At 38.3% G+C, this 24997-nt stretch overlaps 1 protein-coding gene across 4 annotated transcripts in view; it reads left to right on the top strand.

The window, feature by feature from the left end:
• The first annotated feature begins 7498 nt into the window (after positions 1-7498).
• Positions 7499-24997, top strand: part of ZFYVE16 (zinc finger FYVE-type containing 16) — a 41074-nt gene continuing 23575 nt past the window's right edge. For 2 of the 4 annotated variants that reach the window (XM_036409362.2, XM_036409364.2), the window contains exons 1-5: positions 7499-7633; positions 16432-16540; positions 17195-19431; positions 20338-20434; positions 23079-23243. In XM_036409362.2, the coding sequence (XP_036265255.1) occupies positions 16471-16540; positions 17195-19431; positions 20338-20434; positions 23079-23243 (2569 nt within the window). In that variant the 5' untranslated portion in view covers positions 7499-7633; positions 16432-16470. Of the gene's footprint in view, positions 7634-8064; positions 8153-12094; positions 12100-16431; positions 16541-17194; positions 19432-20337; positions 20435-23078; positions 23244-24997 lie in introns of those variants that run through there. The other 2 variants (XM_036409363.2, XM_036409365.2) reach the window with 2 other exon arrangements.

Genomic DNA, 24997 nt, shown 5'->3' on the forward strand with positions numbered 1-24997 from the left:
TAAACACAATGGCCATCACCCATGCTTTCTGATTAAGTTGCTAGAATACAGGCAGATAATTTTTGTTTTTGAGAGCACGTGCATTTTTCACTCTGTAAACTATGACTGCCTTTATCATATGATCTCCAGCATTGCCACATAGTACCAGAGTTAATCTGTTCTTCCATATTTTATACCCTGGTGCCTCATTGGCATTTAAAAATATATTTTATTGTTTTTTGTTGTTTTTTTTTTTTTTTTTTTTTTTTACAGAGAGAGAGGGATAGAGAGTTAGAAACATCAATGAGAGAGAAACATTGATCAGCTGCCTACTGCACATCTCCTACTGGGGATCTGCCCACAACCAAGGTACATGCCCTTGACTGAAATCAAACCTGGGACCTTTCAGTCCACAGGCCAATGCTCTATCCACTAAGCCAAACCAGCTAAAGCTGCATTTTTATGAATGTAGATTTTATTTGGCACTTTTTTTTAAACAGCTCCTCAATTGAAGACTTGCTTTTATTTATTTACTTATTTTCATTTAAACATTTTTTAATTGATTTTTTTTTTTTTTTTTTTTTTTTTTTTTTTTTTTTTTTTTTTTTTTTTTTTTTTTTTTTTTTTTTTTTTTACAGAAAGGAAGAGAGAGGGATAGAGTTAGAAACATCGATGAGAGAGAATCATTAATCAGCTGCCTCTTGCACACCCCCTACTGGAGATGTGCCTGCAACCAATGTATACGCCCTTGATCAGAATCGAACCTGGGATTTTCAGTCCGCAGGCTGACACTCTATCCACTGAGCCAAACCGGTTTTGGCTGAAGACTTGCTTTTAGATGGTATCCTTTCTCTTTATTTTCTTTTTTCTTTTTTTTTCTTTATTGATTAAGGTATTACATGTGTGTCCTTATTTCCCCTTTGTCCCCCCTCCTCCCGTATCCTTTCTCTTTAATCAACTTTTCCACTCTGCCAGAAATGTGGCAGCTGCTTCTTCACAGGCAGACACAGCCTTTCCAGTAATTTTTATGTTTTTCAGTCCAAACTTATTCCTGAGTCTGTTTAACCATCCTTTACACACAGTAAATGGCCTGGTATCACTGGTTTTGGGAGATCCCTTGCTGAAGTCTTCCTATAGGCTCAGTGGTTTCCAGTGAAACACATTGCCATCATTGGAATGTTTTCTGTTCATGTTTCCCACCCACACATTTAAAGTTTTTTTCCATTTTAACTAAACACTTATGATGTACTGTGGCTGCAACTTTTACAGTTTGGAGTGCAACAGCAACAGTAGCACAAATTCCTGTTTTTTTCCTTCACAGTTTCATGGATAGAAGATTTGTTCCTACTGTAGATATGAGTAACCTCAACATATGACTTATTTTTTTTTTTCTTATTGAGAGATTTCACTTCTTTTACTTAAAGGAAGTACTTTACGATTTCTCTTTGGCATATCTGAATTGCCAGCATAACTACTCTTATATTTTGGGGCCATTAAGTAAAATAAGGGGTCATTGAACCAAGCACTGTGATACAAGATCTGATAACCAAAATGGTGGCTTCTACATGACTAACAGGAGGGGAGCATGCACAGGCTGGATACGCTGGACAAAGCGGTGATTCACTTCCTGGGCTGGCGGGGGATTTCACCGTGCTACCAGAACAATGAGCAATTTAAAACTTATAAATTGTTTATTTCTGAAATTTTCCATTTACTATTTTTAGACCACGGTTGACTACAGGTAACTGAAAACATGAAAAGCAAAATATAGATAAGGGGGGACTGCTATATCACATATGAAGTAGCCTTGCCAAAAAACTGAACCCATATCAAATTAAGTCTCTAAATCTAGCTAAAACTTTACAGGAATCATAGCAGGGGGGAAAAAAACACGTTAAAAGATACCATGTGCCAAAACCGGTTTGGCTCAGTGAATAGAGCTGACGTCAGCCTGCGGCCCAAAGGGTCCCAGGTTTGATTCAGGCCGGGGGCATATGCCTGGGTTGCAGGCTCGATCCCCAGTAGGGGGCGTGCAGGAGGCAGCTGATCATTGGTTCTCTCTCATCACTGATGTTTCTATCTCTCTATCCTTCTCCCTTCTTCTCTGACATTAATAAAAATATATTTTTTAAAAAAGTATCCAGCTATGAGGGAAGGGTAGAGTGGGTGAGTCTACAGATAAAATAAGATCTGTGAGCATGAGTTGTTAATGTGGAAGCTGAGATGTAGGTACATGGTTTATTGCAATATTCCATAATTGACATTTTCCATACTAAAAAATTTTAAATTGAAAATTCATTATCAGCAGTGACCTCGGTGGTCCCACAGATCTGTCTCTCGCTTCAACAGACAGAATAGATACAAGGATGCCCCTTCTTCCTGCCTCCCAACAGCCTCCAACCTCTATTTCAGTCACCACCTTCTGAACCACCTCAGCCACCCTCAGACTCTCAGATCAGCCAACACCGTTTTGTTGGTTGTTTCTACCTTAACTCATTGTCGAATGGCCATGAGCTCCCAAATTCATCACGATTATTCCACGGAGCTGGAGGTTGCCATCAACTGCCTGGCCAACCTGCATCTGCAGGCCTCCAGCACCTACCTTTCTCTGGGTTTCTATTTCAACCACAAGAATGTGGCTCTGGAGGGTGCAGGGGTGGAGAGACGTGAGGGAGCTGGACTTCTATAAAGAAGCAAAAGCAGCACAGTGGCCACATTCTCTTCCATGATGTGCTGAAGCCTTCCAAGATGAGTGGGGCAAAACTCAGGATGCCACGGAAGCTTCCATGGCCTTGGAGAGGAACCTGAACTGGGCCCTAGGTTCTGCCTGTGCAGACCATAGTCTCTGGATAACTACTTCCTGAGTGGGGAGTGAAACTCATCAAGAAGATGGGTGACACCTGACTAGCCTCTGAAGGTTGGCCTGCCCTCAGGCTGAGCTGGGTGAATATCTTTTCTTTTCTGGGAGGGTCGGGGGCAACTATCTTTTTGAAAGGCTCACCCTCAAGCACAACTAAGAGCCATCGGAGCCCAGAGGTCTTTGAGGGGCCCCTCTGTATTCCCTGGGTGTCTGGCTTTTGCCTGAGCCTCTCCCTGAAACTAGGCATTCTTTTAGTCACCCTGGAGCCCCCTCCCAAGCATTGGACCAAATGGAAATAATAAAGGGTTTTGCAGCACAAAAAAAGTCACTATTACTCTTGCAACAAAATGTATTTATTTACCTGGCAAATTATAATAATTATGAGTATAGAGCAAATCACCTAGGTCCTAGGAAAACATTAGGAAACAATGCTGCTGCAGAACGCCTCCTTTGTCTCAGTGCGAATGCAGAATGGCCACCCACCAGTCTCAGGGGTACAAAATAAGACCTAGCGCATGGAAAGATAAGACATCCCCTGAAAATAAGACCTAGCGCAACTTTGGGAGAAAAAATTAATATAAGACATTGTGTTATTTTCGGGGAAACAGGGTAGTAAGTTAGGCTGCAGTAAAAATCATAACCAAGTGTTGTTGTTTTTTATTTTTTGTTCCAGAAGTATTCTGAAAATTGGAATCCCTTAAGGACTCAAACTGATAGTGCAGCCACAATATCGAGTCCTGACTATTGCTGTGCCAGAGGAAAGCAGGCTCTGGGGTATCTCACGTTGGTGAGTAAAGGACCCACTCTAGAAATGACATGGCACTTCTCACCATTTATATGCTTGAGTCAATCACATGACCCTATTCAACCACAAGGGGACCAGGAAGTACACTGGCATCACATGCTCAGAGGGAAGAGAAAGAACTGGACATATTTGGCAAAGAATTCTATTGACTTTCTTGTTAAGAGAACCTGTGTCATGATGTTGGAGCTGCATCATACGTTAGTCCTGGTAATGATTGTACCTTGTTGCCACCTCTAACACAGTATCCAGATATATGTGCTAATCTATGCTTTTTGGTTACTTCTCTCCTATGACTCACAGTCATGAATATATTGTATGCAGAAATTGCAAAAGAAATGCAAGATAAGTGGTTGATTCAACTATGCACTCAGCAACACTTTTTTTTAGAAGGAATTGTTTCATTTTTCCCTCTTAGATTATTAAGTAATGTTATTGTAAAAAAATTTGGAAAATATGGACAACTAAAAAGGGGAGAAATCACCCATAATATCATCTTCAAAATATAATCCAGTTAATATTTTAGTTATTTCTTCAAAAGTTTTCTGTTATTTAAAAAAAAAATAGCTCTCATGGTCAGGAAAACTATAACTATTTATTAGTGTCATTGCTCTGAATACCTGATTTGATTGGTCCTGAAACAACAGATTTTTAAAAAGATGTTTTAGCCCTTTTTCTCAATACATGAATAATACACATAGTTATGTAGCACTTAAATAGTAATGTTTAATTAACAGTTCCAGGTTACATTCTCTGAGTTATTTTTTTAATGTATTTTTATTGATTTCAGAGAGGAAAGGAGAGGAAGAGAGAAATAGAAATATCAGTGATGAGAATCATTGATTGGCTTCCTCCTGCACACCTGCTACTGGAGATTGAACATGCAATCCGGTCATGTGCTCTTAGCAGTAATTGAACCCAGGACCCTTCAGTTCCCAAGCTGAAGCTCTATCCACTGAGCCAAACCGGGTAGGGCTACATTCTGTAGTTTTATAACAATGAATCCCTACTTCTGAAATCGCTTGTTAGTATTAGATCAGCCATGGAACAAACGAATAATTGTAATAGTTATTTTCATTTGTTTCTGGTATTTTCTCCACCCAGATTACTTATGAAAAGGGAACAGCTTTGGAAGTTCATATTACTGTGGAATTTAAGCTTCTTAAAATCACCAAGATTCTGGTTACCTTTCAAAATAATAAAATGCTGATTCAAGCAAGGACTAGTGTAAGAAATAAATTGGCCAAATATGTTACCAATTGGGATGATCTCTTCAAGTCCAGAAACAATTTGGTTATAAATTGGATCTTTAAAGGTTAAAGATGGTACAGAGGATTTTTCAGAAATTACTCAAACTTTTCTGAGGACTCTTTTTGACACTGCATTTGACATGTAGATTTCTTCTCTATTCCACTCGACAAAGAAAATCACAGAAAATTTAGCTGGCCCAGAATCTATACAAAATCTCACAATCTTATATTACAGCAATCTCTCAACCATTTATACTACTAAATAAAAGAATAATAGCAGATTGTGAACTTCAAGGCAAAAATCATGATTTATCCATTTTTATAATCTTTATAACTCTTAGAAATGCACTGCACAGAGGAAAACATCCATTAACAAATAAATGTAATAGAAAGTACAATTTCATTTGTATATAAAAGGCATTTGTTTGGATACCTTGTTTATGTTCCTTATTGTTATTCAATATAAGCATTTGTTTTCAGGAATATCTCCTTATAACTTCCAGAAGGAAAATTACTAAATTAGGTCATTTCTTTTTTTTTTTTTTAAATATATTTTATTGATTTTTCTCAGAGAGGAAGAGAGAGGGATAGAGAGTTAGAAACATCGATGACAGAGAATCATCGATCAGCTGCCTCTTGCACACCCCCTACTGGGGATGTGCCCGCAACCAAGGTACATGCCCTTGCCCGGAATCGAACCTGGGACCTTTCAGTCCGCAGGCCGACGCTCTATCCACTGAGCCAAACCGGTCTCAGCTAAATTAGGTCATTTCTTAATATAATTTGACAGATAAGTTTCCAAAATCTTTGTCCTAATTTAGATCTCCAACAGGGTATAAGTGCATATTTCACTCTAACCTCACCAATGGAGTTTATTCATATTTTAAACAAACTAATGAGATCCATGGAAAATATCTCTTTGTTCTTCATTATTAAGGTGAACGTTAGTAAAATATGTAGTAGGCACTTAAATTTCCTATTTTGTGAATTGAATTCATGAATATAAATTTCTCATTTACCTATTTAAGGTCTTAGTGTGCTTTATTTCTATTATTTATCCTCCTACGGTATAATATACTTTTATCCCAAATATGCACATACACACACGTATATGTATGCCTCTGCTATTAGACTGTGGTTCCATAAACACAGTGACCTCATTTTATTAATCTGTGAACAACACCTAACACAAAGAAGAGAAAATACAGCCTGTGCTTTGCAAACTTATTCTTAATTGTAATAGAATTTTCTGTGATTTCCTTTGTAGGATTAAATGTGATAATAAGCAAAGCATCAAGTACAAGGCCCATCACATAAATGTTCAATAAATTATTTTGAGCACCTAGTAAGTTTCACTGTTGAACTAAAACCACACGCTTGCATTTTAGAGTTTAGGAAAATCAAGATTAGAGAAAGAAAATCAACATTAACTATCTTTGAAAGATAAACTTATAGTTGCAAATTGCAGATGTAGGATATGAACACCAGTTCTCAAATCTCTCCTCATAATCAATCACGTCTGACTGAAATACTTCTCTAAGATATTGTAACTAGTGGAGTTTTTGAAGGACCAGTATGAAAACTGAGCCTAGAGAAATCTTTTGGCCATTGTTGGGTTCTTTCCCCTCCAGCTTGTAATACCTTGATTCCATAGAGATGTTTCTTCTTCCCTCATGTAAATTTATAGGAAACGTGTGGTACAAACAGTAAAGCTCAACAAGCACACGTATGCATCACATGCATGAAGGTTTTGTTTTCCGCTCCATCAGATTAGCTAGCTTTTGTTTTATTGATTGATTGATTATGGTATCACATAATTGTCCTCATCCCCCCATTCCCATCCCAAACCCCTCCCCACGGATGCCCCCACCCCCTTGTTGTCCATGGCCACTGGTTAGGCTTATGTGCATGCACACAAGTCCTTTGGTTGATCTCTCTCCTTTACCCCCTCCCTCCCCTACCTTCCCTCTAGCTTTTGGTTTCAAAAGGGGAGGCAGCTGTTCGGTGGCCGGTGTTAGGAAAGCAGAACTAAGGCAAAGAGAGGGAAGGACCGAGCTGAAAAGGAAATGGCCTGTCAGCGAGAGGGCCTGAAGCACGGGGTGGGTTAGGGCATTTTTCATTGCGGCCGGGGAAGCGCGGGGGGGGGAGGGGGAGTTTGCAAACGAATCTAATGTTAAAAAAAAAAAAAAAAAAATCTAGTATGTTTTCGAGGACAGCAGCGCGGGTGGAAGCCGGATTTGCCGTCAGGCAGGCGGCTGTGCCCGGTGCAGGCCGGAGCGCCGGGGTGGCTCCCAGGACTCCGGCGCCGGGGGCGGAGGACGCTGCGACGAGGTCGGCCAAGGGCAGAGAAAGCCGGACACGGACGCGGGTCGCTGCCCGATCCCGGTTTGAAAGCACCTAGAGTGGGAAACTGAGTCCAGATTTAAGGCCGATCGTCCCGGGGACCCCGTCCTCCGCAGCCACTTCCGGTGAGTGGCCTCGGGCCTCCCGGGGCCTCGGGCTCTGGCCGGGCCGCGCGGCGCGCAGGCGCCTGGGGACTGCGGCGGCCGCGGCCGCGGCCGGGGGGCGGGGCGTGCGCGCCGCGGAGAGCCGCCTCCGCGCCTGCGCCGGGCGCTCCCTCCCGGGTCGGGGAAAGTAACCTGGAGCCGACGTCGCACCCTCCCGGGACTCCGGCCCGGCGGCTCCTCGCTCCAGGGCGGCGTCGCATCGAGTGCCCGGGGAGCATCGCCGGGGCGCGGGGAGGTAAGAGGCCCCGGGGGCCTGCATCTCGGCGTCCCCCCAGCCCCGCTGCCCTCCCGGAGGGGGCGGGGTGCCGCCCGGCGCGCTGCCCGCAGGGTCTGGGTCCGGCCCTCCTCCTCCTCCTCCGGGGACCGAGCCTGGGCCCGGGCCGGTTCCTCTTCCGATCCCCCCCTGAGCGCGCCGGGGCGGCACGGCCCTCCGGCCTCGCGTCCCCTCGGTAAAGCCCGGGAGGCCGGAGAGGCCCGGGGGCAATCTCGGCGGCTGTTGGCCGGCGCTGCCCACTCGGGTCGCCTGGAGCGCTGGTCCCTGCCGGGGGAGCCCCGGGCCGCCGGCCGCTCCGGGGGAGGGGCTGGCCGGCTGCGGGGACGCTGGTTGTCCCCGCCAAGGGGGAGCCTTTGCTCCGAAGGGACTCGACCCCCCGCCTCTGACTCTTGTCTTCGCCCCGGTGCGTCCCGCCCCGGTCCAGGCTCTCATCCTTTCAGACCGGAAGGATGCGGCAGGGTTCCTGCTCCACCACCTTTGGTACCTTTGAAACGTGCTGAAGGAGCACCTAACTTTTAAACTAGTGACTTATTTGTATTTTCCGTGATTGCAAATCATTGTTCCATAATTAACATTCCAAATTAAGAATGTTCTTGTTAGACTCTTTTAAGGAAACCAGCCCATAAGTTTGATGTTAATGTTTTTACTTAACAAAACAAGGCAACTTGTTTGGACGAATTAGGTTCCTTCATTTATTATTTTCAACTCGTCCCCCCCCCTTTTTTTTTTTTGAATTGGCAGAAGTTTAATGGTTTGATCTAGAAGTATTATATAATTTTTTCACCCAATTCCTTCCTTTATTTCCTCCCCCCAGTGTCAAACTATATGCTAAATGTCAAAAAATTTTAAGTATAATAACGAATAAGGAAAAAAGAATCAATGATATCCCCATTATTTAAAGGTAATTACAGTTAATGTTTTGACTTCATCTTCGAGCTTTTTAAATAAATGTATTTTTATTGATTTCAGAGAGGACGGGTGAGGGAGATATAGAAACACCAATGATGAGAATCATTGATCGGCTGCATCCTGCACGCCCCCTACTGGGGATCCAGCCCAGCAACGCTGGCATATGCCCTTGGTCAGAATTGAAACCAGGACCCTTCAATCAGCTGCCTCTTGTACACCTCCTACTGGGGATGTGCCCGCAACCAAGGTACATGCTCTTGACCGGAATCGAACCTGGGACCGTTCAGTCCGCAGGCTGACGATCTATCCGCTCAACTGAACCAAACCGGTCTCGGTATATATATATATATATATATATATATATATATATATATATATATATATATATATATATATATATATATATATATTTAAATATTTTTATTGATTTTTTACAGAGAGGAAGGGAGAGAGAGAGAGAAAGCTAGAAATGTCGATGAGAGAGAAACATCGACCAGCTGCCTCCTGCACACCCCCTACCGGGGATGTGCCCGCAACCAACGTACATGCCCCTGACCGGAATCAAGCCTGGGACCTTTCAGTCCGCAGACCGATGCTCTACCACTGAGCCAAACCGGTTTCGGCTATTTTCTTAATTAAGATAAAATTTGTGTATACAGTTGGTTTGCCTGTTTTTCTTGCTTAAAATTATATTTTAAGAATTTTCCCATGTGTTAAAACTTTATAGACATAACGTTCTGATTTTTTTGATTTCACAAATAATATGTGAACAGAATATCTTTTGAAACAGGTACATTATAAATAAAGATAAATTCCCATTTAATTCTCATCATAAAAATTATTGAAGCCCTGGCTAGTGTGGCTGTTGATTGGGTGATGTCCTGACAGGCAGCTCTTTGGATTCCTGTCAGGGCAAATGTCCCCTGTTTCAGGCTCCATCTCAGATCCCTGGTAGGGGGCCTGCAGGAGGCTATCAATGTTTTGCTCTCACATCAATGTTTCTCTCTCTCCCTTTCCTCTTTTAAAATAAATTAAATTTTTTTTCAATTATTGAAGACTAAAAGAGTTTTATTTTCCAGTGCAGTGTGTTTACCATTTTAGAAATGAAAATTCAAAACATTAAAAAATTACTTGCTCATTAAAAATGACAATAACAAATCCATTATATATTAAATATAACTATTTCCTTTTAAAAATTTACTGAGAAAGGTGGCATTGTTTTATTTTTGCAAATAACTTGAATGTCTGGCTTAATAGAAGACAGTTGCGTTCTAATATTTGCTTCTCTGGTTAGTCTGGTGTGCTCTCTTGTTTAGGCTGAAGAATCTTTAAAAAAATCAACTAACCAAAACCGGTTTGGCTAGAGCATAGGCCTGAGGACTGAAGGGTCCCAGGTTCGATTCCTGTCAAGGGCATGTATCTTGGTTGCGGGCATATCCCCAGTGGGGGGTGTACAAGAGGCAGTTGATCGATGTTTCTCTCTCATCGATGTTTCTAACTCTCTCTCTCTCTTTTCCTCTCTGTAAAAAATCAATAAGAAATATTTTTTTAAAAATTAGCTTTACACAGATATTTGGAAAAGGAAGACTTCGCAGAACCCCTAAAAAGTTCTAGGGGATTTTCAGGGATTCTTGGACCCCCAGTCTGAGAAAGTTGATTTAATCATTCTTGTACTGAGGAGCTTTTACATTCTTTGCAATTTTATACTATTACAAATATTGCAGCAATGAAAGTTCTTTGTGAGGTGTTCTTTGCACAGTGCTAGTGTTTCTATAGGAGTATAATTGATAGTTATAGAGTATGTGCTTTAAAAAAAGTTTTGATAGACATGAACATTACTTTTGATGCATTTTATGCTATGTCCTAACATTGTTATTTAGATTGTTTCAATTAATTATTTGATGAAATATCTTTGCATATTTTTGGTTGTTTAGGATTATTTTCTTAAATTTCTAAAAAGAATTTAGATAAAATTTTAGGAATCTTTTTGAGAATATTGATAAATATCATCACATTGTTTACCTGAAAGAGTGTGCCAGTTTACCTCTATTAGTGTGTCTGAGATGCTCTTTTTATTTTGTTTACTTATTTTTATTGATTTTAGAATGAGAGAGAAAAACATTGATTTGTTGTCCCATTTATTTATTCATTCATTGCTTGCTTCTTGTACTAGGTGTACCAGTTAATAATGCAGATTTTTTTCAATAGATGGAGTTACACATATGTTGATATATATGTGATTTGGTATGAATGCTGTTTTGTTGTATTGACAACAAGCCTTAAAACTTCCTATGTCAAATTTTCTGAAGGTGTTAACATCATAGATCATTTTACACTTAAAAATTTCGAATTTTGTGCCAAAAATAGAGCATTGTGGAAAAATAGAGCATTGTGGAAAAATAGAGCATTGTGGGAAGTTTTAATTCATTATTTTGAAGAAAAGTGCTGCTGAATACTTTGGGAGGCTTATAGTAAACATGCACTATCTCAAGATACTTGTGAATGCTGGTTTAAACACTTTAAAAGAGTGAAAGACAAAGAATGTCCAGGTCAACTGAAAAAGTTTGAAGATCAACAGTTATAAGCATTATTGGATGAAGATGAGTGTCAAACTCAAAAACAACTTGCATCAAATAATACAATGCTTAGTACATTGCTATATAGATGGAGATACTTTGTGAATAGTATTTATTGAATTGCATAATTTTTAAAAAATTCTCAACTTTATTTTCCAATGCTTTAGTTTCATTTTTTTTTAACTTTCGAAGCATTTTAGACTTAAAGGGTTAATTGCACAAAGAGTACAGAATTCCCATATACCCCATACCCAGTTTCTCTGTTATTATAGCTTACATTAATATAGTACATTTGTCATGATTAAGGAACCACTGAAGCCCACACATTATTCACATTACCTCAGTTTTTCCTGATAGACTTTTTCTGTTCTCGGATACCACATTACACTGCGTAGTTTCATCTCCTTGGGCTCCTCATGGTTGTAACAGTTTCTCAGACATAATTTGATTTTGATCCTCTTGAGTTTTGAGGATTACTAGTCGGTTATTTTGTAGAATGTCAATTGGGATTTGTCTGATTTTTTCTCGTGACTGGATTGTGGTAATATGTTTTGGGAGGAAGACAACAGAGATAAAGTGCCATTCTCATTACATCATGCCGAGGGTACAGACTGTCATTATTAATTGTTACTGTTGATCTTAACCTTGGTTCTCTGGCTTGAGGTAGTGTTTGTCAGGTTTCTCCACTGTGCAGTTATATTTCATACTGTACACTTTAGAAAGTCACTGTGTGCAGCACACACCTGCATAGCAAGTTATGTTCCACTTCCTTAAGAACAAAGTATCTATATGCATTATTTGAAATCTTTCTGCGTGGGAAATTTGTCTTGTTCCCCCAATTTACATATTTAATCATTTATTTATCTCATATATATATTTTTTTAAGTTTTGGGTTATAATCCAGTACTACTTTATTTTACTATTCAAACTATTCCAGCTTTGGTTTTGGGAGCTCTTTCAGTTGACTCCTCTATCCCTTTGACATAATCCCCACATTTTGTGTGTGTGTGTGTGTGTGTGTGTGCACATGTGTACATGTGTGCACTTCTGCTCATGCATGTGCGTGTACTTTCTTACTTCTTGGCATTACAAGATGCTCCTCGCTCATCTTGTATATTTCCTGCCCCAGTCTTAGAATAAGCCATTTCTCCGAGGAATCTTGGTTCCTTTTATTGGAGAAACCAAGATCTGGGCACCCACTGTGATTGTTACCATTGAGATGCCTTGCTTCTATGTTCTCCTAAATGACAGAGCAATATATATATATGCGTGTATGTATATATATATATATATATATGTATGTGTATATGTATATATGTATATATATGTATATATGTATATGTATGTGTATGTGTGTATGCATATATGTATATGTATATACTATTTATATACAAGTATCTATAAATATTTCTATGTTAATCACTTGTAGCCATATTAAGATAAACATGAGTTTGTTTATACTGATGTCTCAAACTCAAAAAATCCATTGCTACATAGATCATTGTAGCTTTCTTTCCTTGGTTATTTAGAACCTTTCCCTCTAACAAACAGAAAACTGGCTCCCACCATCAGCCATCAAATTATTTAATTTGAATTCCAGTATACATGTATGGTGATTTCAGAATTGTTAACCTGTACCCTCATGGGAAACAACTTTATCAACTAAAGTACAATGCTCATGTTCCTTTTGCCTTTAGTGTTACATACTCCACTCATTTCCAAAGATAGCACTTTATTTCTCCACTCCAGTGAGCTTGTTTTATACATTTGTAACACATCTAGATAGATTGTTTTGCCACATTCTGAATTCCATTGGATGATCCCCTGACCTTAATAATTTTTTAAAAATTAGCATGCTCTGAGGTTTATTGTTTGTTATAAATTCTATGAGTATTAACAAAGGCTTAATGTCTTGTACACACTATTACGTATCATACAGAATAGCTTCATCACCCCAAAATATCCATTGTGCTTTTACCTGTTTAACCCTCTCCTGCCTGGCAATCACTGATTTTTATTACTATCTCTGTAGTCTTACCTTTTCTAGAATGTCATATAATTAAAATTGTACAGTATATAGATTTTTTTAGACTGGCTTCTTTCACTTAGAAATAAGCTTTTAAGTTTTATGTATGTCTTTTTGTGGCTTTCATAGCTCATTTAATTATATCATTGAATAATATTCCACTTACGGGTATCTTTGATGTTTCCAAATTTTAGCAGTTATGGATAGAGCTGCTGTAAACATTCAGGTTCTTGTATGAACATAAATCATTAAATCAGTTGGGTAAATATTAAATAGTATGATTGCTGGGTTATATAGTAAGAATTTGTTTAGTTTTGTAAGAGACTGCCAAACTGTCTTCCAAAGCAGCTGTACCATTTTGCCTTCCCACCGGCAATAAGTGGGAGTTCCTACTGCAGCATTTGGTTTTGTCAGATTTTTGGATGTTAGCCATTGTAATAGATATGAAATGGTATCTCAATGTTTTAGTCTGCAGTTCCCTAAAGAAAATTGATGTTGCTGAAACCAGTTTGGCTCAGTGGATAGAGTGTCAGCCTACAGACTGAAAGGTCCCAGGTTTGATTCCAGTCAAGGGCATGTACCTTGGTTGCATGTACCTTAGTTGCGAGACAGCGGATCAGTGTTTCTCTCTCATCGATGTTTCTTACTCTCTATCCCTCTCTTTTCCTCTCTGTGAAAAATCAATGAAATATATATTTTTTTAAAAGAAAAGTGATTTTTTCCTATGTTTATTTTCCATCTGTTCTTTGGTGAGGTGCTTGTTCAAAACTTTTACTCATTTCTTAATTAGTATGTATTGAAATCCTCTCTAATTCAGTAAGAAAAAAAAAAAGAAGTAAAAGGTACACTTTTTGGAAAGGAACAAATTAAACTGCCTCATTTGTAATGATATGACTTTTTCTTTTAAATATATTTTTATAGATTTCAGAGAGGAAGTGAGAGAGAAAGAGAGATGGAAACATCAGTGATGAGAGAATCATTGATTGGCTCTCTCCTGCATGCTCCCCACTGGGGATCAAGCCTGCAACCAGTCATGTGCCCTGACTGGGAGCAGAACCACTGAGCCACACCAGCCAGGCTGGTTTGTCCGTACTTATTGATGGTAAAATTGACCATGGATTCAGATGTGTTGGCCTGATCCCACCTTTCATCTGAATTTCACCCATTGATAGCCATTGCCTAATCCATTTATGGTTTTAGGGTCCTTAAGGAGATGATTTTAATATCCTCCTTTATTTAGTAACAGTATTCTTATTTAAAGACTTTCCCTCAGCAACTATTTTGTTATGGTTAAGCATGTTTTGTAAATAAAGGATAGGATAAATTCTTGGCTCTTTTCCTTTAATGTATCAATTTCAGAATTAATGTTTTAGTACCCTAGCAACCTTCCAATGGTTGGGGGTTTGTTTTGTTTATGCTTTAAGCATCATTATGATCTCTTGGGTTTTTTTTTTATTTATCTATTTGATTTATGTTCAGTCCTTTGCAGTCTTCATTGATTTGATGTCCAGTTGTCCCATTTAAGCTTGTGGGAGCTCTTGAACTTGTTATCATCTCCTTTTGATATTATCACATTAGTCATTGATAAGGTTTCTGTAGGGTGCCTCAGGCTCATTTGATGTAGTTCCTGACACAGATTAGAGGCTCATCTTTATTCATAAAACTAACTTTTAGTTTTCTTGTTCTCTCTTAAATGCTTGTTTTCTATTTCTTTAATTTCTGCTCTAAGCTTATAAATTTTTAATCTTTCTTATTTTCTAGTATAAGCATTTAAGGCCCTAGGTATCTGTTGAAGAACTACTTTTGCTGAGTCTCACAAGTTTTTATATGCAGTATTTTTTCTGGTTGTAGTATATTTATACAAGAGACCTGATACATGAAATTTGTGCAGGGGGAGGGGTATCCCTTAGCCCAGCCTGCACCCTCTCCAATCTGGGACCCCTTGAGGGATGTATGACCACCCATTTAGGCCCGATCCCATCTGTGTTGGCCTGATCAACCATGCCAGCCTGATTACCCCTAACCGCTCTTTTGCCAGCCTGATCAACGCCTAACTGCTCCCTGGCCAGCCCAATTGCACCCAACTGCTGTCCCCTGCTGGCCTGGTCACCCCTAACTGCCCTAAGCTGCCAGTCTTGTCGCCCCTTTCCTCCCCTGCAGGCCTGATTGCTCCCAACTACCCTCCCCTGCAGGCCCAGTCACCCCTAACTGCCCTTCCCTATAGGCCTGGTTCCCCCCCCCCCCCCACCAACCAACTGCCCTCCCTTGCTGGCCTCATCTCCCCCAACTGCCTTCCTCTGCTGGCCTGATTGCCCACAACTGCCCTCCCCTGCTGGTCTGGTCCCCCACAACTGCCCTCCCCTGCAGCTTAGTGTCCCCTCCCCCCCAACTGCCCTCCCCTGCTGGCCTGGGCTCCCCCAACTATCCTCCTCTGCTTACTTGGTCACCCCTAACTGCCCTCCTTGCTAGCCTGATTGCCCACAACTGCCCTCCCCTGCAGACTTGGTTTCCCCCAACTTCCCTCTTCTACCGGCCTGGTCAACCCTAACTGCCCTCCCCTGCAGGCCTACTCCCCCGCAACTGCCCTCCCCTGCAGGCCTGGTCCCCCCCAACTACCCTCCCCTGCAGGCCTGGTCCCCCCAACTACCCTCCCCTGCAGGCCTTGGTCCCCCCCCATCTGTCCTCCCCTGCAGGCCTGGTCTGCCTAAACTGCTCTCCCCTGCAGGCCTGGCTTCCCCACAACTGCCCTCCCCTGCAGGCCTGGTCCCCCCCAACTGCCCTCCTCTGCCAGCCTGCCCACAACTGCCTTCCCCCGCAGGCCGCCTTGGGTGGCCATCTTGTGTCCACATGGGGGCAGCCATCTTTGTGTTTTTGAGTGATGGTCAATTTGCATATTACTCTTTTATTAGATAGGATTATTTAATATATGGTACTTATAACTATTTTTAACTTTCATTTATGAATTTTTCTTTGATCCATGAGTTATTTATATAAGTGCTTCAAGTTTTATAATAGTTAATGTTTGCATATTATGTTGTTAGAATTGGTTTTCATGTCTTTTTTTTTTTTTTTTTTTTGTATATATAGAGGCAAATTTCCCAACTAAATTATAGATGCCTCAAAGCAATACTCTCAAATTTTATTTGTGTCTATATCCTGACTATGTTTTTGGCATACAATAGATGGCATAATATTTACATGTTAGAGAATTAAAGGAACTATTGAATATTATACTTTTTACTTTCTAGGTATACAAGAATTAAATTCTGAATAAGTCTACAAGTAGGATGGACAGTTATTTTAAAGCAGCAGTCAGTGACTTGGACAAACTCCTTGATGATTTTGAACAGAATCCAGGTTTGTTGGTTTTTCATTTTTGTCACTAATGAAATTTTAAAATGTCTTTAATTCAGTTATATCAGATATAGAGTACTCTTTGTAAAATTTGGTTTTGATTTTGGTCACATGGATATCTTCTATAAGAAAGTCACGTTATTTCATTATAACATATTGGTTTATTCTTACACTAAATGGAATAGCCAAAAATAAAGTAAGGTAACTAGAAGTTTTTCTCCAGATATAAATTTAGCTAAAAGAAGGATCTTTGAAACCAACATATGAATCAGCTAAAAGTAACTTGAAAGCTCTACATAAGTTTGTATTTCATTACTATGAGAGATGGTATTTTCCACATCTTATAAATGAAGACTAGGAAACTGGAAGGTGGAACAGTGAAGGTAGATTGTTTTTACAGTTATTTTTTAGATTGATTTTATAGTTTAACTGAGTTATTTTGAGTGAATTTCTATCACTTTATGATATTGACAGTCAAAAGTAAAACCCCAAGTACTTTAAATCCAAATAAAAATAATTTTGGATGTTATTACTATTTTGCAAAAGAATACTCTATCTCTAAAAAAGTTGTTAGTTTGGAAGTCTTCGAAACATGACATCTTTGTAATAATTTTTATTTGGGTCTCCTGAATAACACTGTATCTTTATTTTAATTAGATGAACAAGATTATCTCCAGGATGCACAAAATGCATATGATTCTAACCGCTGTTCAGTTTCTTCAGAGTTGGCTTCCTCACAGTTAACTTCACTGTTACCAAAGGATCAGCAATGCATTAATTGTGGTGTCTCATCAGAAACATGCTATGAAACAAATCAGATTTCACCGAACGAAAAAACAGATGAGGGACTAACTTCTATACAAAATGAGAAAAACGTAACAGGACTTGATCTCCTTTCCTCTGTGGATGGTGGCACTTCAGATGAAATCCAGCCTTTATATATGGGACGATGTAGTAAACCTGTCTGTGATCTGATAAGTGACACGGGTAACTTAGTTCATGTAACTAATAATGAAGAATATATTAAAAAATTATTGCCAGATGATTTTAAGTCCAGTGCAGATTCTTTGATTGGATTGGATTTATCTTCAGTGTCAGAAACTCCTTATGTTTCATCCACAGACCATGGTAATAATGCTGTTGGAGAAGAACAAAATTATGTCAACTCTGAATTACAAAATAGAGAAATCAGTGGCACTAATGAATTGCATACAAACACAGATACAACTCTTTCAGATTCATGTAATTATAGTGGAAAAGAAAATTTAAAGGATATAAAGATCCCTAATCATTTAGAACCAGTTGATGATTTGAACATGCCATATGCCTTGATTCAACAAAGTTCCAAAATGTCTGACGCCAAAGACAACCTACAACACAAGAACCAGCCATGTGAGTTAGTAAAAGAGGATGGCTGTGTGGTAAAAGAGGAGGTACATGTGGCGGTCATCGCTGCCACAGAATGTTTAAAAGAAAGAGGCAGCCCAAAAGCTTTGCCTTGCAGTCTTCCAAAAAATGAAAGTTTATCCTTAAATAATTCGAATTTAAGAGATGAAAGTTTCAAATTACCTGACTTCTTTCAAGAAGATAGGACTGCTATATTTATAAAACAATCTGCAAAAGAAGACTCAAATTTAGGTCTTAAAGATAATACAGATGTAATCCAAGATTCTTCAGCTTTACATGTTTCAAGTGAAGATATATATTCCTCATTGTCCTCTCTTCCAGTACCTGGGTCTTTGTGTGGATCATTGATTGAAAGTAAAACACATGGTGATTGTTTACATCAGGATGAGCATAAAGATAATACACAAGAACCAGTAGCTGTGCATGAAGAAATAGAGAAGAGTGTTATTCTGGATGGGGAAACATTGAAGGAGACTGATCTTTTGAAACAAGAAAAATGTAAAAACATACTTCCTCAACCATTAATTGAAAAGATAGGAGATGAAGAGGAAGATCCTGACCAGAAGGAAATCAGAGTTGACTCTTTGGATTACTCTAATAACACCAATTCTTCTACAGCAGAATCTCAAATGGAGCTTTTGGGTGCAAATGCCCCAGAGTCTTCCAGTCATTGTGAAGGTCTCACTTTTTTAAGCAATGATATTGATGGACAAGACCTAGGTTACTTTAATATTGATGAAGGCGTAAAAGGTGGCACACTAGTCAGTGATGCTGAACTTGACGCCTTTCTAACTGAACAGTATCTTCAGACAAGGAACATAAAGTCGTTTGAAGAAACTGTAAGTGACTCAAAATCTCAAATGAATGAGATAGATTTGAAAAGCCCAGATGATGGAAATGTCAGTAATATGTACTTCAATGCTGAAGCAGGAGCTACTGGGGAAAGTCCTGATGAAACAGTTGATGAACAAAATACAACAGAAATTAGTAGCCTTTCTTTAGGGGAAAAAAGTACAATTCCAATTGAACAAGCATTAGTTAGCAGTAAATCTGAAATTACTAGTGAATTGTCAGTCTCTGATTTTAACAGTCAATCTGTTTATGTTGGAGGGGCCAGACCTAAGCAATTTAGCATTTCATCAAGAACAAGGAGTTCAAAAGAACCAAATAAGACAGGTGTTCCAACTGTGCCTGAAAGTGAACCCAGCATAACCATTGCTCCAACAACTTGCACTACAAATTCTATAACTGATCCTCAGGCTAGTTTTAACTCTAATTACATTGATATAGAAAGTAATTTTGAAAGTGGATCCAGTCTTGTAACTGCAAATGAAGAATCTCTACCTGTAAATACTTGCAAAGAAGGCTTGGTTTTGGGCCAGAAACAGCCGACGTGGGTTCCTGATTCAGAAGCTCCAAACTGTATGAACTGCCAAGTCAAATTTACCTTCACAAAACGGCGACACCACTGCCGGGCATGTGGGAAGGTAAGTTATACAAAAACTTCTAGTCTTATTCTTTTTGACACATTTTAAATGAAATTCTATGTGATGGAAAACCTCATTAATAGATTATTAAAAATTCAATTAATTTAAAATTTTTCACCTACATGGAAATATAGAAAGCATTATCATTTTATAGATTGAGAGTTGAATAAAAGTCAACTCATCATGGGTATTATGCAATGGGAATGAGGAACACTATTTACTAATTTTTGTGAAATCTAAGAATACTTGTCTTTATCTACCTAACATTAACACATCAGATATTCTCAATTCAGCCAGTTCTCCATTTATCCTTGAATACTTACTTTCAGAACTACTCTATAGTTAATGTTGTGGTTAGGTAAACACTGAAAACAATTGGCTTACATAAGGTTCTGAACAGTGAAGCTGACCTCATTTGTGTTCTGGCCGCCTTAATTATCTATAAACTCCTGAGAGTTGGCTATAGAAATAACATTGCTTTTTTAAAAGAAAAACAAACACACAAAAAACCCCCTCAGATGAGTACATGCCTAGAGGGGTGGGGCGGGGGGGGGGGGTTGAGGGACAGAAGGAGGGAAGGACAGAGAGAGACAGAGACATCAATTGGTTGCCCTGTATGTGACCTGAGGGGGACTGATCCCACAACATAGACATATGCCCTGACCAGCAATCAAGCCAGAGAGAGACCTTCTATTGTACAGGACAACCTACTGAGCCATACTGGCCAGGGCTAGATAAAAGTATTTTAATAACTGTATATGAATATAGTGAATATAGTGACTCAAACAGTTATATAATTTTTAAAACATGGTTTTTGGTTAATTAGATGTTGGGCCTCTCCTCCCCCTACCTCCACATATAAGTATGCATGAAATAGAATAAAATTTGATATTTTATTCTTTATAGGTATTTTGTGGTGTTTGTTGTAATAGGAAGTGTAAACTGCAGTATCTAGAAAAGGAAGCAAGAGTCTGTGTGGTCTGCTTTGAAACCATTAGCAAAGGTGAGTAGTAGCCTGACATTTTCTCTGAGTAATTGAATATATCTTAAAAACAACTGGATTGTGACACAGATAAACTTCTTTATTTTCTTAAGGCGAGGACCTAGTGTTGACTTATCTGGCTTAGGTGGGACATCCTAAGGCTTGGTTTCTCTTCTTTTTGTTCTACTGTCACACTTAATGCTACCAGTTTGGAAAGGAAGCATTCAATTTCTGGAGTGGCATTTCATTAACTTTTAACAGGTACCAAGTCCCTAAGTGCTGCATTTCATCTGCCTATTGTTTTTGCCATCATCATTGTCATCATTATCATTTTAATCTAGACATTTATCGTATACCTACTAATAGATGATATTTAATCCTATATATGAATAGCACCAGACAAGATAATAGTTCTTACTTTTTACAACCTAAAATGGGAATAAAAGATAAGATAGTGATATCTATCTTATACATAAATTTATAGGACTGCCACACTATTTGTATATTTTTATCTCATTTTTTTCCCCTTCTCAATTTTAGAATTTTGTTTTTATGTGTTTCCTACTGTTTCTCCGGCTCCCTAGCTAGCTACCATTCTGAGCAATAATCTTTGTGGTCTTGAATTCTCACAGTTGTGTGTGTATGTTGTGTGTTTTGTGTTTTTTTCCTCAAATACATATTTGTTCTTTTGAGTATTTCTTGGCATTTTCTAAAATTTGTTGACCGTTTAATTCCCAGCAAATATTTCTTGGGACTTTTTAAATACCAGGCCTGTGTACTAGCTCAGGCAGTGCTTCCTGTTAGCCAGGAGAGTCAATACCTGATAATAATTTGTTTTTCTCTTTTGAATGAAGACAAATTTTTTCAGCAGTTCTCCAAAAAGCTCTGATGTGAGTCTGTTAGCTTGAGGTAAGCTGCTTTACTCCCTGCTGTTGACATGTGTTCTGGAAGATTATAATAGAGTATAAATCTTTTTACATTTCTATATTATCACCATTGTTTATGAGGAGGTTAGCTTAAGTGCTTATAGTTATTCTGTTTTTTTCTTACACTGCTTCAATAGCCTTGAACGCAACTGCTCCTGCTGTTAGCCAGGAAGATTTGAAACATTTGAATAGATAGGTCAGATTCTTAGGTGGACATTAGTACATTTTCTGACTATAAGAATCCAGAAGGGGAGAAGATCAAGAGTTATTAAAGATTCTCATTATGTTACTGAGCTCAAACATTGGTTTATCAAAGAAATTCTTTTGAAAACAATTTGTTTACTTAGCTATCTTTTATTTATTCTGTTTCAATATCTTATAGCATGTAATTTCATTTATGGTTCTCTTTATCATTACTAATATACCACAAGAAAGCATAATAATTTGTTTTTATATCACCTTTAGCATTGAATGGTAGAAATGATCATTTAAGATAATGTTATTAAATAAGAGGAGAACGATGGCTCACGGGTTGTGAGACACATTTCATGAAGTGTTATAAGAAAAATAATTTGAATAGAGAGATGGACATTGAGGAATTTGTGCTGAGATTGTTAAGTTTCAAGGCAGCATGTGTGTGAGTGCCATTAGGTGGAAATTATTTTGAAACTCAGAGTAAGATGTTTGGATTTCAGTTGGTTAGTGGAGCCATTTCATAAGAATGTTGTTACTTACTGTCACTTAAGGAAGGCAATTTTAGTAGTGGCAGCATTTATAGCAGGTCAGTTTGGAGATATGCTGACGAGAGAGCTACCAGTTCTGTTCTATGTTATTCAGGTGAAAAATCATTCAGCAATAGTCAGGTGCCATTCTATATTCTGGCACACTAGCTGAGAACAAATAGACTCCCTGTTCTCATAGAGTTTACTAATTTGGGAAAAGCGGACGGACAGTAGGCAAGGAGAATATCAGATGATGATAATATCCTAAATGAAAATAAAAGAATGTAAGAGGGATAGATAGTAACAGATTGGAGGCAAGCAGCTGTATTTTTTTTTATAAGGTGGTCAGAGTAAGGTTTTATGATAATGACATGTGAGCAGAGATTTGAGGAAGAGAATAAAGCTAGTGAATATCTATGGGAAGAACATTCTAAGGCAGAGAGAACAATAAAAGCAAAGACCCTAAGCTAGAAGAGTGCTTTTTGATTTATTGAAAATCAAGGAGGCCTAGGGGGCTGGATCATAATGAGCAAGTGGAATTGTAGTGAGAGATGAGGTCAGACAGTTACAGAAGGCAGAGGAGGTCAGGATGTAGGCTGTGTAGGGTCTTGTGAGCCATTGTGAAACTTAAATTATTCACTCCAAGGGTTGGGAAATCATTAAAGAATTTTAAACAGAGTAAATGATATATGATCTATGTCTTAAAAGAATCACACTTACTACATTAGAAATAGACTCTAAGGATAAAAGGCAAAAATAGTCATATTAAATAATAATTTTCTTTAATAGATATCAAACATAAGCTAAGTATATTAAAATAAGTAATTGGTAGCTTATACTGAGGTGTGGAGTGCTGCCAACCAAAGGAAGGACATGATCTTTGTCAAGTGCTACTTCTTTTTCTTGCTAAGCCATTGATTTTTTACTTCTTACCACTTGAAAAATAGAATACTTGTCATATTTACTTTGAAATTTTAAAAAATCTGAGATTTTAATGTTGTTTTCTCCCCGTTATAGCTCAGGCATTTGAAAGGATGATGAGCCCAACTGGTTCTAATCTTAAATCTAATCATTCTGATGAATGTGCCACCATCCAGCCTCTGCAGGAGACCCAGACATCAAGTGTACCTTCTTCACCTACAACCTTACCAATCTCAGCCCTTAAACATCCAAGTGTTGAAGGTAACTAGAAAAAAATCCTGTGTCTTAGACTAAAGATAAATTATTAAAATAGAAAATTTCTAGTGTTGCAAGGTCTAGTGAGGCAAGAGAAGCCAGACTAGATAGCAGAAGGAATTTAATACAGGAAACTGGTTATACAAAGAGCAAAAAAGCTATTATGCTCAAGTGACTCAGGGATTAGTAACAGCAGGAAACAACCACCAATGCTAGGGCAGAGGGAACAAGGAGACTAATGAGCTTTGTGCTCAGATGACTGAAGGAGTGTTCTGGGGTTGAAGTAAAGGAGTACTGAAAATCCTGGGGCATGTAGCTATATCTGGGGGTGCTGCTACTTCAAGAATCTTGGCAGGAACTCAAAGGAAAGAATTCCTTCTCTTCTCACCTTCTAATCTCCTACCTGTGCCTACCATTAGTAACTAGGCCCAGCTAGCAAGAGGGTCTGGGAGTTGAACTTTGCAGACTTTGCATGACATCAGAGAGCTAGGTGGAGAAGGTAGGTTTGAGAAACAATAGGTAAAAACCTGGCATACTTCCGCTTCCTTAAAAATCTGTTTTTAAATGTGTGTTTTACCAGAATAAAAATGGTTTTTAAATCTTTGGACTCTGTTCTTTTTTACAACCTGTTGTAGGTTAGGATCTTGAGTCAAGTCCATCCACATTTTAAACATCAACTATTAGTCTGTTGCATGCTATAAAGTGATTTTAACTCTCAGTTTAAGGCAAATTCAGATACTTGTGACAATTATTTTGTACTTTAGTTTCTTTCTCACTTAATAGCTATGTTTTAGTTATTATAACTTAAATGAGATTCAGCATATATAGTAGTGGGCAAAAGTAGGTTTACAGTTGTAAGTGCATGAAACAGAGTTAATAAAGCTATTGTAATAATCATATCCAATGTATCTTTTTCCATCTGAACAAATGTATGCTTACATATTATAGTTTTAAAGCTGAATAAATTTGTTTTTAGAGATATTTATATATTTTCTTATATTGACATCCTGAATTATTAAACTATAAAAGTATTGCAAATATAAGAAAGATACCTAATTTAATTTGTATACTCATAATGCAAAAATTATATATGATTCTAGTTTTTTCATTGTTACTCTGGATTGTATTTTGGAAACTAGACATATGAATCCTTTTAATCTTCATATGTTTCAAAGTCATCTGGCAAAAATTTTCATAACCTTCTTTTGTAGATGCTTTATAACAAAATAAACATTTATGCTGATATCTAGTTATTTCCTCCAAATACGAGATGAAAATGTTAATAAATATTAATAAAGTTTAATATCTATAAGAATAAAATATATTATGCTTCTCTCATCAAATAAATAAAAAGAAATGACCTCTTACGTACAAGTGTTCCTGTTTCATTTTTAAAATTTTTATGCTTCTTTCTGTTTTCCAAATGTTTTTCTTTCCTTATCTGGTATAGTCTATTTTTCTTTCTTGCGCCTTAGTCCATAAATTATATTCAGTCTCCATACTTACAAATTAGTTTTAATAATATAGGCTTTAAATCTGCCTCCTTTGTCTTTAAGAAATAACCTCTCCTGTCCACTCCTTTTCTGAGTGCGTGCTTCCCAGGCTCATCCTGCCTTAGTATGAATTAGAAAAAGACTTCCACTGTGGTTAGCTGCACATAAGACCATTTCTCTAGGCTTGATAATAAGTAGCAAAAGCTTTTGAAAACATTTTCTGACCCATTTTTATATTAAAGCATTGCAATATTGCCAAGTAAAAAT

This window comes from Pipistrellus kuhlii, unplaced genomic scaffold, assembly GCF_014108245.1.
Source record: "Pipistrellus kuhlii isolate mPipKuh1 unplaced genomic scaffold, mPipKuh1.p scaffold_m20_p_4, whole genome shotgun sequence".
In the NCBI taxonomy this organism is placed as follows: domain Eukaryota; kingdom Metazoa; phylum Chordata; class Mammalia; order Chiroptera; family Vespertilionidae; genus Pipistrellus; species Pipistrellus kuhlii.